This window comes from Lithobates pipiens, unplaced genomic scaffold (assembly GCF_037356315.1).
Source record: "Lithobates pipiens isolate NorthernLeopardFrog02 unplaced genomic scaffold, aLitPip1_a1.2 Scaffold_27, whole genome shotgun sequence".
In the NCBI taxonomy this organism is placed as follows: domain Eukaryota; kingdom Metazoa; phylum Chordata; class Amphibia; order Anura; family Ranidae; genus Lithobates; species Lithobates pipiens.
This window is the reverse complement of record NW_027507788.1, coordinates 205,428,767-205,444,179: the sequence shown is the minus strand read 5'-3', so window position 1 is coordinate 205,444,179 and position 15,413 is coordinate 205,428,767. Positions and strand designations below refer to the sequence as shown.

At 43.9% G+C, this 15,413-nt stretch overlaps 1 protein-coding gene across 1 annotated transcript in view; it reads right to left on the bottom strand.

Annotated features, from left to right (window-relative positions):
- The window catches only part of TMPRSS5 (transmembrane serine protease 5), an 87,707-nt gene that overhangs the window by 14,957 nt on the left and 57,337 nt on the right, over positions 1–15,413 (bottom strand). The window contains exons 7-8 of the mRNA XM_077458135.1: positions 8,827–8,870; positions 2,314–2,476 (exon numbers count right to left, since the gene is read on the bottom strand). Coding sequence (XP_077314261.1) covers positions 2,314–2,476; positions 8,827–8,870 — 207 coding nt within the window. The remainder of the gene's footprint in view (positions 1–2,313; positions 2,477–8,826; positions 8,871–15,413) is intronic.

The following is a 15,413-nucleotide window of genomic DNA, read 5'->3' as shown; positions in this document are numbered from 1 at the left end:
AGCAAACGGACATCCACGGGGCGGATCAGAACTGATCCGCCCCGTGTGAAAGGACCCTTAATCTAGGCTTACCTGTAGGTCAAAGTGGTTTTTAAGGGTTTACAACCACTTTAATGTAGCTCAGACCTACTAAAGAAGCCCACTGTCCCCCTTAACACCAAACATCATTCATTCAGGTACACATTTACTAGATACCAGTAACTGCACATAATGATACTGGTCATATTCCTGATTATGTACAACCTGGAATAAGGATGCACATAAGGCTTAGCCCTTGTACACATGGTCAGAGATTCCGACAACCAAATCCGTCGGATTTTGTCCGAAACTGTTGTATACATGCGGTTGGACAAAGTTGTCGGAAAATCCGAAGTGATGATGTTATTTTGTTACGACGGGACTACGTTCAGGCTAGTAGCCAATAGCTTTGGTGTAGGAATTTGATCTGAGCATGCGTGGCACTTTCTCCGATCGGAATTCTCTACACATGATCGGAGTATGTCCGTTCGGAGCATTTTGTCGGAAAATTTTACCAACAAGTTGGAAAACTTGGTCCGTCGGATACTCCGACGGAAACAGTCCAATGTAGACCACACACAGTCGGAATATCCGACAAAACGGTCCGATCGGACACATTCCGTCTGAATCTCTGACCGTGTGTACAAGGGCATATGTTGCTTCCTAGGTTTGCAGATAGTACCAATTGACATTTGGACTTTCAGTGGTTGACATTATAAGGGTCTATTTTAAACAATGTATAATGCAAATAATCACTGTAATGTGTCTAATATGTTTTTTATACCATAATCAAGAAGATACCACATTAGGGTCATTAAATGGTGTTGTTATTCATAGCAAATAAACATATCAGACAAATTACAGTGATTAGTTGTTAGCTTTGAACGTGTTCAGACATTCACATAGGGAGGCTAGGGTAATTTATATTTATCCTTAAAGTGATTGTAAAGTCACATTTTTTTCTCAAAAAACAAAACAAACATGTTATATTTACCTGCTCTATGTAATGGTTTTGCACAGGGCAGCCCAGATCCTCCTCTTCTTGGATCCCTCTTTGGCTCTCCTGGCCCCTCTCTCACTCCTGTTAAATACCACCACAGCAAGCAGCTTGCTATGGGGACATCTGAGCCAAGTCACAGCTCCCTGTGTCCATTCAAACACGGAGCCCCCGTTTGGCCCCGCTCCCTCTCTCTCTCCTGATTGGCTAACTGACTTTCATTGATAGCAGCAGGAGCCAATGGCACCGCTGCTGTGTCTCAGCCAATCAGGAGGAGAGTCCCGGATGGCTGAGGCACTCGTGGACACTGCTGGAGAGAGATGGGGCTCAGGTAAGTATTAGGGGGTGCTGGGGCTGCTGCTGCACACAGAGAATGCATTAAGATAAAAAAACCTTCTGACTTTACAACCACTTTAAAGGTTTTCAGATGATTTACAGTTAAATAATATACAAAAGTCATACCAATGTTATACAGAAGTCATACCAAGTCATTCTCTCTTGGCAATAAATAAAGGTTCTTGGAAAATTGAACCCGAGTTGTGTCACTGTAGTAAGGGGGAGGGGGGGGGGGTGACACATCAGAAATCTTTTTGTCTGTCTCTTGACATTTGTTGCCCTTCCATGTGCTTCTTGATGCAAAAGCCAGTTATAGGTAGGGGTGGTTGCCAATTGTTTGTACTGTTGGTAAATTGGTGAGGGGGGCGCACTGGATACCTTCAGATGGCATTGTGCGTCCCTGCACCTTTGAGGAGGAGAGGGCTCCCTCCAGACATACCTACCCTTAATCTATCCATTATTATATATGTGTTCCAACTTGGGAGACTTTAAAAATGATAGAGTTAGGACTGCAGTACATCGGGTTGTCGTGGCATGGCCTCTACAGCTTATGCATATATTTGCAAATGTGTGCAAACTAAACCCATTGTTTTACGTGAACTGTTAAACAAGGTCAATATCTTTTGTTGCAGGCTGGCTGGTAAGTGAGCTGGGAATTTTTTTTTTTTTTTTTTTACATGCGCTTCCATGTGCTTTTTGCTGCAAAGGCCAGTTATAGGTTGGGGGTGTTGCCATTTGTTTGCCCATCAGAAAGTTAGTAAAAAGCTGACTTGGCCACTAGCTAGACTACAGCTTCAGCAAGTCCAGACCACAAGCATTACCAGAGTAATGAAAGAACTCAATAGTGGGTGTAATAGTGAGAAATAATATATATATATAAAACTCCTTCATTGTTGCTCTTCTAATGGCTCCTTTTTAATGCTACTTGGGACATCAGAGAAAGCTTGCCTTTTAGCACTTACTTGTGCACACAGTGTGCAGCAGTTATGATCCAGTTAGGTGCCACGATGGAGCCGCCACAGACATGCTTATTATTAAGGTATAAACTGATTTGCCATGGCCAGCGACCTATAGCGACATCACTCCCTCCAATAATCCTTGAAGACTTGGAACGAGATCCACATTCTGCAAAAATTGCAAGTTTGGATTGAAGAAAAAAAGCCAGATTAACCTTTAAACAACTTAAAGTAGCTATGGTGCAGTTTCAGCATTTTAGGAGCGTGGCATAAGAAAGCATAGTAGGACACCTTAGTCATTGTTCTTAGGGTTACGTGCTACCATAAATTGCCCTACCATCAAGTGCCCTGAATATCATTGCCCTGTCAGACTTGCACAGAGAAAGCATGTGAGGAAAGCAATGCCAATAACCGGCAAGTCTGTTTACATGGGACCAGCTGATTAAATAGGTATGAACTAAAAAGGGGGAGTTTTGGACTTTAAATGAGACCTATGGGTTACATGTCTTCATCCCTAAATCTGTGAAAAAAAGGGGGCATTTTTGGGACTTTAAATGAGGTGAGTACACATGGCTAGAAGATATCAAAACCATGTATAGTAATATATGGTATATGGGCATCATCAGAAAACTTTTTTCTAATGATGCCAAGTGGGAGGGGCGAAACACGTCAAGCTAAGGAGAATCTGTGAAGGCTGTTTGGATTTCAAGGCAGCACTTTCTGCACGTTTTTAAGATTTTGATGTAAGTGTAATGATTTTAAACCTTTTAAATATAATTTTGCAGTATTACACTATACAGTGGTGTGAAAAAGTGTTTGCCCCCTTCCTTATTTCCTGTTCCTTTGCATGTTTGTCACACTTAAGTGTTTCAGAACATCAAACCAATTTAAACAATAGTCAAGGACAACACAAGTAAACACAAAATGCAATTTGTAAATGAAGGTGTTTATTATTAAAGGTGAAAAAAAATCCAAACCATCATGGCCCTGTGTGAAAAAGTGATTGCCCCCCTTGTTAAAACATACTATAACTGTGGTTGTCCACACCTGAGTTCAATTTCTCTAGCCACACCCAGGCCTGATTATTGCCACACCTGTTCACAATCAAGGCATCACTTAAATAGGAGCTGCTTGACACAGTAAGGTCCACCAGAAGATCCTTAAAAGCTACACATCATGCCGAGACCCAAAGAAATTCAGGAACAATTGAGAAAGAAAGTAATTGAGATCTATCAGTCTGGAAAGGGTTATAAAGCCATTTCCAAAGCTTTGGGAATCCAGCGAACCACAGTGAGAGCCATTATCCACAAATGGCGAAGACATGGAACAGTGGTGAACCTTCCCAGGAGTGGCCGGCCACCCAAAATTACCCCAAGAGCGCAGCGACGACTCATCCAAGAGGTCACAAAAGACCCCACAACAACGTCCAAGGAACTGCAGGCCTCACTTGCCTCAGTTAAGGTCAGCGTTCATGCCTCCACCATCAGGAAAAGACTGGGCAAAAATGGCCTGCATGGCAGAGTTCCAAGGAGAAAACCACTGCTGAGCAAAAAGAACATCAAAGCTCGTCTCAATTTCTCCACAACACATCTTGATGATCCCCAAGACTTTTGGGACAACATTCTGTGGACCGATGAGACAAAAGTGGAACTCTTTGGAAGGTGTGTGTCCAAGTATATCTGGCGTAGAAGGAACACTGCATTTCATAAAAAGAACATTATACCAACAGTAAAATATGGTGGTGGTAGTGTGATGGTCTGGGGCTGTTTTGCTGCTTCAGGACCTGGAAGACTTGCCGTGATAAAAGGAACTATGAATTCTGCTGTCTACCAAGAGATCCTGAAGGAGAATGTCCGACCATCTGTTCGTGTACTCAAGCTGAAACGAACTTGGGTTCTGCAACAGGACAATGATCCTAAACACACCAGCAAGTCCACCACCGAATGGCTGAAGAAAAACAAAATGAAGACTTTGGAGTGGCCTAGCCAAAGTTCTGACCTGAATCCTATTGAGATGTTGTGGTATGACCTTAAAAAGGCCGTTCATGCTCGAAAACCCTCTAATGTAACTGAATTAGGACAATTCTGCAAAGATGAGTGGGCCAAAATTCCTCCAGGACGCTGTAAAAGCCTCATTGCACGTTATCGCAAACGCTTGGTTACAGTTATTGCTGCTAAGGGTGGCCCAACCAGTTATTAGGTTTAGGGGGCAATCACTTTTTCACACAGGGCCATGATGGTTTGGATTTTTTTTCACCTTTAATAATAAACACCTTCATTTACAAATTGCATTTTGTGTTTACTTGTGTTGTCCTTGATTATTGTTTAAATTGGTTTGATGTTCCGAAACACTTAAGTGTGACAAACATGCAAAGGAACAGGAAATGAGGAAGGGGGCAAACACTTTTTCACACCACTGTATGTCCCCTTTCCTTCACCTGTCCAAACTTTGTTACAACTGTCGTTGATCGTGTAAAGTATGTATGACCCTGACTATGTGGTGGAGGAAAGGAGATACTATTCCCTAAAGGCACTATACACCAACCTACTCTGTGGACGGGAGACACCATCTTGATACACAGGCTTATATATCATCTTCATCTGGTGAGTGCGGACCCAGGAAGGGAGCACAGGAAGTCACCAGAAATACACTCCAATATGTCACTGACCCGGTATCTCACATCTGATGAACTTTGTTGATTACACTTTATCTTTATTGGCACAGGAAGTCACTAGAAATATATTCCAATGTGTCACCAATCTGATGAACTTCATTGATTGCACTTTATTGGCACTATATCGTTACTGAGCACTTTATTTTGTTATACATGCTATTATGTTACACACATTGATGTTTGTATACATGCATATTAATAGTTTATAAGTGCAGAGCTGAGTTTAAATTCTTTTTTCATTAGTAGCAACCAGCCAACCACTGTGTGGTATGGAACGAATCCTGTATGTCAGGGATATGCAACTAGTGGACCTCCCAGCTGTTGCAGAACTACAAGTCCCATGAGGCATAGCAAGACTCAGACAGCCACAAGCATGACACCCAGAGGCAGAGGCATGATGGGACTTGTAGTTTTGCAACAGCTGGAGGTCCGCTAATTGCATATCCTTGCTGTATGTAGTGAAAACATTTAAAATTACATGGTAGATGGAGAACGCAAGATAATGTATTGAATAGGGGCGTCTGCATGAGAATAAGTGCATCCAAAATAGCCCGACGCGTTTTGTGGATCATACCACTATTCAGGGGCAGGTGCACGCAAATCTATAAAACACAAAACATGAGTAGACCAGTATGATCCAGTGTTGTACCCCTCAACGGGGAGGATATGTACAAAAAGAAAGGGAGAGAGTTACTCATCCCTAGCAGTACTTACATCGTAATTAGTCTGGAAAATGGGGGACGAGGAGTCAGACGCTGTCCAAATTGTCTGTAATGGGAGCTGTGGAAGGGACCCACAGAAGAGGCACCGGGTGCATAAACATGATCCCCAAGAAAACGAAGGACAAAGATCCAGATAGTGGTGTGAGTGGGCTTCATATCTAAAAGTATATAATCTCTCATCCACAAGGACAGTAGAATCATTCGGGTATGCGTTGTTCTCTGGAACAACGCAGAATAAGGATTCCCATCAGCGGAAATACGGAATTCTTTTGGGTTGTTATGGTCAGAGGCGGAGTCCATGTTTGAAAGCCATGTGGCTTCTAAAAACATGCATGCACCCTGTCTATGTTCAGACATGCCCATAAGACTCCTATAGTCATAGTTTATTGATTGTTGTATTTCCTGTGTTGAAAGTCACATCCTGTGTGGTCACGTCCTTATTTGGTCATTTCCTGTGAGGTCACAAACTGTGTAGGAGGCGATTTGGCTTTTGGAGACAAACCCTCGAGTTTGGGACTTCCTGTTTATGTGTACATAAAAGCAGATGCACGGCTCAGAAAAGGCAGTGATGCGGATGGAGCTGAGAACGTAAGCTATGATGGTGGCCATGTGCATAGTGTACAGCCAAATTTCATGGACAGAGGGGATGTCCCAGTAAGATTTCCCCAACAGGATACAGACAGCAATAAACTGACTAAAAGCTTTGGATCTACATGCACTTTACAAAAAATGCCTGCTGATCCTACCATGAGGGTCCTTCAGCAGACCTTTTCTGTTTGAGGGTGTACATTATACAATTTTCTTGTACAATTTTCCTTTAGATTTACCATTATATATAGATATATCATATAATATAAGGTCAAACCTTCACACTTTCAATTTGTATGCAATCAGGCAGAACTATGGTTGCCACCTTTTCTTCAAGCCAAACCCAAACACTTAAGCAGTGCACAGCAATTTTTTTAATTTGTATAAACTATACATATATTTTGCTATTAAATAACATTTCTAATCATATGACGTTATATAACAAGAGTTCTCCTTTTACATCTGAATCCACAGAGTTCCTCTTTTACATTTGAACTCGCAGAGTTCCCCTTCACTGTAAGGGGGGACTCTGCAGACTCTGATGTAAGGGAGAACTCTGGGGACTCTTACATAAGGGATGCTCTAGGAACCCTGATTTAAGGGGGAACACTGTGGCCTCTGGTGTAAAGGGGGACCGTGATGTAAGGGGTGCTCTGAGGACCCTGATTTACCTTAGTGTACTCACTCAAAGGCAGGAGAGAGAAGGGCGGTGACTTCCATCATAGACCGGGATGGATGGGGAGCTCCCTCACCCCTTCACAGTCAGCACCTCTCATCCAGATGCATCTGAGGCTACTGGACTTCAAATTTCAGGCCCCCCACTTTACTTTTCTGAGGCACAGCACCAGGGATTGGAGTGTGGGCAGACACAGAGGGGTGGGGGGGGGGGAGGAAGAGGTGCAGATCGAGCCCTCTCTCCTCTCCCATCTGTGTGTGTGTGTGTGTTTGGGGGGAGATTGATAGTGCTGATTTGGGCAGGTGAAAGAGAGTGTAACAGACATTCTCAGCTTAGACAACTGTAGCCAGCGACCCTACAAGGAAGTCATAGTCCGGTCTGAATAATGTGTCCGGGTTTCAGGCAGTCTGCCCACAATCCATGGACAATTAAACGTAATAAAACTAAACAAAGGGCACCTTTTCTTTATATGAGCAATGTTAGTTTAAATATAAACAGTGTTACTGCACATAAAAAGCATGCATTTTATTCTGTGATTTGTCCTATTTAAAACAACACAAAAAAATAGGATTTTTGTACAAAGCATTGCAAAGTTATTGACAAATGAAGGAAAGTGTTTTTTGGGAGGTTTTTTTTGCACTTTTTTTTTTTTAAGTGTGATACATTTAAATATATGTAAAAAGGTGTAAAATATTAATGAACAAAGCAAACAAAAACAGAAAAAAAGTTTAAATATTAGTTAATAAAATAGGAAAAAAAATCACCAGCAAAAGTATAATTCAATGGAGAAGGAGAATAAGGAGTTAATCAGGGCTGATTAGAGTAAACTAAGGGTTAATAAGGAGTTCAACAGAGGAACATTTATTTAAAAAAACAAAAAAAAAATGTTTTTTTACTTGTCATGTTGCTTTAACTGACTTCATCTGCAGATTGAAGTCCATCCCTCTGATCTGTAGATAAAAAAACAGAAAGCTACAAAACAAAACCATGTTTCATTGTAGCGTTCTGTATTTGCAGCTGAGGAATGTTGTTGATAAACATTGCCAGACCAGTTTTTTTTTTTTTTTTTACAGCTCCTACTGCCAGAACCTTCTCTGTGTACTCGGCAATGCAGCTGTGATTAATAAGAACAGAACTGTCGTGTACTGGGACAGGGGGGATCCTGGCAGCAGGGCAGAAGGAGAGGGTGTGCTAGACACGCCCTGTGTACAATCATGACATTTTTTGGGGCGTGTCTAGAAAGAGTCTGCAACTGGTTAACTGACTTCATTTGTAGATCAAAGTTCATCCCTTTGATCTGTAGATGAATAAATAGAGTGATACAAAATGACACAGTGGGGGTTATTTACGAAAGGCAAATCCACGTAGCAGTGCATGTGCACTTGAAAGTGAAGTCGCTCTAAATCTAAGGGGTAGATCTGAAAAGAGTGGAAATTCTGCTGATTTTATCATCCAATCATGTGCAAGCTAAAATGCTGTCCCCCCTCGGATCTACAGTGACTTCACTTCCAAGTGCACTTGCAGTGTAAAGTGTATTTTCCTTTAGTAAATAACCCACAGTGTTTTGTTGTATCTTTCTGTATTCGCGGCTGAGCAATGTTGTTGATAAACATTGTCAGACTACTTGTATGTTTCTGTGTCTGAGTGGGCCTAATGCTTGATCTGATTGTACAGTCTACAGTGGCAAACTATTGTGATAGGTAGGAATTATACTAAGCCAAACACTGATTTTGGCTATAGGAAGCATTCAAAGACAAAATTCATACTCCATTCCTAATATTAATTACTTTGATGATATGTATTAACATTTTTGTATGTACGTTCAACAATAGGAGCAACGTGCAGGGGAAATGATTTACCTGAACACTTCAGTGCCACAACGTTACCAGAAAGACATTTATGTCTAGAAATAAAAATGGTAAAATGAACACATGGAATACACTACAAAATGAAGAAAATGTAAACTGGTCATTTTAACAGCAAAGGTATCAGGAGAAAAAGCTGCTTGTCCGTCAATGTTCTGCAAAAACACCCCAGGCTCACAAGTTCAATATACGCTATATATAACCTTGAGACTGGGTTCACACTTATGCGAATTGGATGCATGTTTGTCCGCATCCAATTCCCATGACAGGAGATTGTGACCGACTCTATGGAGCCGGTTCACACATCTGCGGGGCAACCGTAGAGAACATTGCACGGGTGTCCTGTGCATCTTTGGCTCCGTTCCAGGTCCGAACTCAGGCAAAAATTTGGGGCCCGATTTTTCCCTGAAGCAGAGAACAGGGACGCACCGAACCCCTGCTGTGATCCGTATCCGTATTAGGTGTGAACCCAAACTTACCAAACCCAGATGAAGGGGCACACTTTCAGTCCCAAACTTATTGGCCATTTTACTGTATGAGACTTTAAAAAAAAAATAAAACGAAATTGTGGATGTTACATTTCTGGCACTATTCTACCTTTACCCCAATTTTTTTGTTGCTGTAAAGCCCCGTACACACGAGCGGACTTATGTCCGACAGACTTCCGAAGGAGTTCTGCCGGAGTTCTGACAGAGTTCTGACAGAGTTCTGACAGAGTTCTGACAGAGTTCTGACGGACTTTCCGAATGAGCGGACTTGGCCACACACAATCACACCAAACTCCGACGGATTTGAACGTGATAACGTGCGACTGGACTCGAATAAGGAAGTTCATAGCCAGTAGCCAATAGCTGCCCTAGTGTCGGTTTTAGTCCGTCGGAATAGCATACACACGAGCGAATTTTTCGGTAGGAACTGGGTCCGGCGGAGTTCCGTCGGAAAAATGTGAAGCATGTTCCATTTTCTAAAGTCTGTCAGACTTTTGCGAATCAAAAGTCCGTTGCAGCCCACACACGATCGAATAGTCTGCCGGAATCATTCCGTCAGACTTTGGATGTTGAAAAGTCCGCTCGTGTGTACGGGGCTTTAGTGTCCCAAAATAGGAAGATTTATACTTTTCCTTTGTCTTGGTAAAACACTGCCATTGGGACTAAAAGGAAAATGTATGAGTTGTCAGTAGAAAAGAATATAAGGAAACATTCTGGTGACAAAAGCCTAGGAAGGGATTTCTCTCACTTTGGAGAGATTTCCTTTCACTTCCTGTTGCATCTATGAAGCAGGAAATGAAGAGAACTCTCCGCAATGGGACACGGATGGCAAAAAACACGATGGGCTTTAACTATTTTCTACTCTATCCAAAGTGGTAAAAATCATGTTTTGGATGTACATATTATTTAATGATGTTAACTGCTGTACACCTGCTTCTGCCAGTGTATACATTTTGGTTTTAAAGCGGTTCTCCACCCTAAAGGGGAAGTTCCGCTAATCTGATCCCTCCCCCCCTCCGGTGCCACAATCGGCACCTTTCAGGGGGGAGGGCGGTGCAGTTACCTTGATAATCCAGGTATCTGCACCCACTTCCGGGACAGACCGCCGCAGACCCCTGCAGATGCCCCGCCCCCCCGTTGTGTTCTGGGAAACACACAGTTCCCAGGACACAGCAGGGATCAGAAGAGACGCGCAGCGCGACTCGCGCATGCGCAGTAGGGAACCGGGCAGTGAAGCCGCAAAGGGGAAGTTCCACTAATCTGATCCCTCCCCCCCTCCGGTGCCACAATCGGCACCTTTCAGGGGGGAGGGGGGTGCAGTTACCTGGATAATCCAGGTATCTGCACCCACTTCCAGGACAGACCGCCGCAGACCCCCGCAGATGCCCCGCCCCCATTGTGTTCTGGGAAACACACAGTTCCCAGGACACAGCAGGGACCAGAAGAGACGCGCATCGTGACTCGCGCATGCGCAGTAGGGAACCGGGCAGTGAAGCTGCAGCGCTTCACTTCCCGATTCCCTGACAGATCACTGACGATCGCTCGTCATCTGCCGCCGACATCGCTGGACCTTGGGACAGGTAAGTGTCCATTTATTAAAAGTCAGCAGCTGCAATATTAGTAGCTGCTGGCTTTTAATATTTTTTTTTTTTTAGATGCAGAACCGCTTTAACATTATTTATTAATGTTTTATCAGAGAAATGCAAGAAAGAGTTTTGAGCATTAAAATGAATGAAATTGTAGCACATGCAGTATACCATTTAACACAACAAATGTTATATTCAGCTTGAGTTAAAAAATTATTTTATTATTAATATTATTAAAAATATTCAGATTGCAGTTTTTATAGTGCAGCACCAACTGAATCAAATATAAACAATATATAGAAGGCACTCTTAATGACTTATGTTCAGTCAAGATAATATATTTAAGGGAAATGAGTGGCTAATGATTTAAAAAATATCTGAGCTGTGGTTGGTGATAAAAGGCCAAACACTTAAGCCTCGTACACACGATCGGATTGTTGGCCAACAAAACTGTGGACTTTTGACCGAAGGGCGTTGGCCCAAACTTGTCTTGCATATACACGGCCACTAGGGATGAGCCGAACACCCCCCGGTTCGGTTCGCACCAGAACTTGCGAACGACCCCCGCGTTCGGCACGAACGTTAGAACCCCATTGAAGTCTATGGGACTCGAACGTTCGAATTGGAAAGTGCTAATTTTAACGGCTAATATGCAAGATAGTGTGCTAAAAAGGGTTTGGCGATCTGCCTCCTGCCTCAGGGGACATGGGTCACTACAAAAAAAAGTTTTAAAAACTACCGTTTTGGCGGGAGCACTGATTTTAATGACGATTAACCACTTCCCACCCGGCCAATGCACATATACGGCCGGGTGGGAGCCGCCTACTCCTGATATGACGTTCAGGAACGTCATTCAGGAGTAGCGGGATCGCGCGCGCGCGCGCCCGCGCAGCGGCGCGATCCCGATGCGCCCGTGTCACCTGGACACGGCGCATCTCAGATCGGCAGGAGGGCTCTGTGATTGGCCCTCCTGATCACATGACGGCCGTGTCCAATCACGGCCGTCATGTGATGTAAACAAACAGCCGGTTGCTAGGCAATCGGCTCCTCCTCTCCTCACACAGAAGTCATCGCTGTGGAGAGGAGAGCAGATCGCTGCAGCCGGCTGCTGATCAGTGAGTATGAGCTGCTTTTTACAGCTTTTTACTCACTGATCACCAGTCTAGTGTACACAGTAAACACACCACACAGTAAACACATCACACAGTATAAACACAATGTCCCCACACATGTCCCCAAAACATACATGTCCCCAAATAATAAAAACACATGTCCCTAATAATAAAAACATGTCCCCCACATATGTCCCACTAAAATCACATGTCCCAATGATTATCTGCACACATATGTACGTGATCACCTGCACACATATGTACATGATCATTTGCGTACATATGTCCGTGATCACACAAACCAATTATTATACACTTAACGGATTTTTTTTTACCAAAAACATGTAGCAGAATACATTTTGGCTTAAATTTATGACAAAATTTGATTTTATTGGATTTTTATTGAAGTAGAAAAAATAAAATATTGTTTTTTTTTTCCAAATTTCCGCTTTTTTGCGCTTATATCGCAAAAAATAAAAAACGGAGTCGTGAATAAATACCACCAAAATAAAGCTCTATTTGTGCGAACAAAATGATAAAAATTTCATTTGGGTACAGTGTAGTATGACCGCGCAATTGTCACTGAAAGCGCTAGAGCGCTGAAAGCTGAAAATTGGGCTGGGAAGGAAGGGGGCGAAAGTGCCCTGTATTGAAGTGGTTAAAGTGAAAAAAAAAGTGAAATATTCCTTTAAATATGGTGCCTGGGGGGTGTCTATAGTATGCCTGTGAAGTGCCACGTGTTTCCCGTGTTTAGAACAGTCCCTGCACAAAATGACATTAAACGGAAATAACACCATTTAAAACTGCTTGCGGTTTTAATGTTATATCTGGTTCCTGCAATATGGTTGAAAATCATTCAGAAAAATGGCATGGGTAGCCCTCCCTGCCCATTACCAGCCTATTTGGGTCTTGTACGCATATTAAGGGGAACCCCGTACCCATATTAAAAAAAGGAAATGTGTGTGGCCCCCAGGCCCTATATACTCAGAACAGCAGTATACAGGCGGTGCAAACAAGACAGGGACTGTGTAGGTTTGTTGTGTTAAGTTGAATCTGTTTGTCATTTTCAACCGGTACATTTTTAACCACTTGCTTACTGGGCACTTAAACCCCCCTCAGTCCCAGACCAATTTTCAGCTTTCAGCGCTGATGCACTTTGAATGACAATTGCGCGGGCATACAACACTGTACCCAAATGAAATTTTTATCATTTTTTTCCCACAAATAGAGCTTTCTTTTGGTGGTATTTAGTTACAGCTCGGAGTTTTATTTTTTGCTAAACAAACAAAAAAAGATGCAAAAAAAAAAAAATCATGTTTTAATAGTTTGTTATAAAATTTTGCAAACGGGTCATTTTTCTCCTTCATTGAAGTGCGCTGATTAGGCGGCACTGATAGGCTGCATTGGTGGGCACTGATGGGCTGCATTGGTGGGCACTGATGGGCTGCATTGGTGGGCACTGATAGGCTGCACTGGTGGGCACTGATAGGCATAGTTAAGGCGGCACTAATAGGCACAGATAAGGCGGCACCGATGGGCACAGATAAGGCGGCACTGATGGGCAAAGATGGGCACAGATAAGATGGCACGGATGGGTGGCACGGATAAGTGGCACGGATGGGTGGCACGGATGGGCACTGATAGGTACCACAGATAGATGGGACTGATGGGCACTGATAGGTGGCACTGATAGGTGGCTCTGATAGGTGGCACTGCTGGGCACTGATGGGCGGCACTGCTGGGCACTGATGGGCGGCACTGCTGGGCACTGATGGGCGGCACTGGGGTGCAGCACCTTTGAGGCAGATTTTGGGTGGCACTGTGGGTGGCACTGCGGGTGGCACTGCGGGTGGCACTGTGGGCACTGCTGGGTGGCACTGTGGGCACTGCTGGGTGGCACTGTGGGCACTATGGGCACTGCTGGGTGGCACTGACAGGGGGGCACTTACTTTATTTCAGGATGGCACTGCGGGTGGCAGGTGGGCACTGGCAGGGGGCAGGTGTCCGCTGGATATGCTGGCCGTGATCGGGACTGATGTCCCGAACACGGCCGCCGGCGATCGGCTTTTTTTTTTTCTCCTCGCGCTGTCAGCGCGAGGAGGAATTCTAGCCGATTACCGGCTCCGTTTTATCACATGATCAGCTGTCATTGGCTGACAGCTGATCACGTGATAAGGGGTCGGGATCGACCCCTTACACGGATCGGTGATCAGGCGAGTCTCACGGACTCGCCGATCACAGAGCGCGCCGCGCGCGCCCCTCAGGGGGCGCGCAGGCCGCTCGTAACCAGGACTACGTCAATAGACGTAGTCCCGGAAATGTGGGTCCGCGCTATTGCCGTCATTTTGCAATAGCGCGGTACCCAAGTGGTTAAAGTGTAGCTCCAGTCAAAAAAAATATCTTTAAGCTTTTTGGAAAACATAGGGAAGGGTTATCACCCCTGTATAATTTGTTTTGTCACCATCTTTTTTCATCTCACTTGCTGTTGTCTCCTTCCGTTTGCAAGTAGGAGATGTTTGTAAATTGGATGTTTGAAAGTAGGGGCCTGCCCTATATGCTCTGCAGAAATGGCGGAACAAGGTGTTGGTTTTGCAACAACATTGTAAGCCTTCAAAGTGACTCTTGGTGGCCGCTGGAGCGCCCTGCTGTGAACGATTATATCAAGAATTGTAATTACATGCCATTGTTGAACAGTGGTAGAAAAATTGACCTTTGGTGGTTGTGGTGCTGGTGCCACAACACTATAAGTCCTCACCATTACTCTGGGTGGGCACAGGAAGGGGCCCTCCTGTGAAATATTATATCAAGAATTGTAATTACATGTCCCTGTTAAACAGGGGCAGAAAAATTGGGCCTTAGGCACTGGTGCCATCACACTGCAACCTCTGCCATACACTCTAGTTTTATTGCAGGAATTAGCCCTGCTGCAAAGCATTGCATCAAAAATTGTACTTAAACACCCCTGTTAAACAGGGGCAGAAAAATTGGGCCTTAGGCACTGGTGCCATCACACTGCAACCTCTGCCATACACTCTAGTTTTATTGCAGGAATTAGCCCTGCTGCAAAGCATTGCATCAAAAATTGTACTTAAACGCCCCTGTTAAACAGGGGCAGAAAAATTGGGCCTTAGGCACTGGTGCCATCACACTGCAACCTCTGCCATACACTCTAGTTTTATTGCAGGAATTAGCCCTGCTGCAAAGCATTGCATCAAAAATTGTACTTAAACGCCCCTGTTAAACAGGGGCAGAAAAATTGGGCCTTAGGCACTGGTGCCATCACACTGCAACCTCTGCCATACACTCTAGTTTTATTGCAGGAATTAGCCCTGCTGCAAAGCATTGCATCAAAAATTGTACTTAAACGCCCCTGTTAAACAGGGGCAGAAAAATTG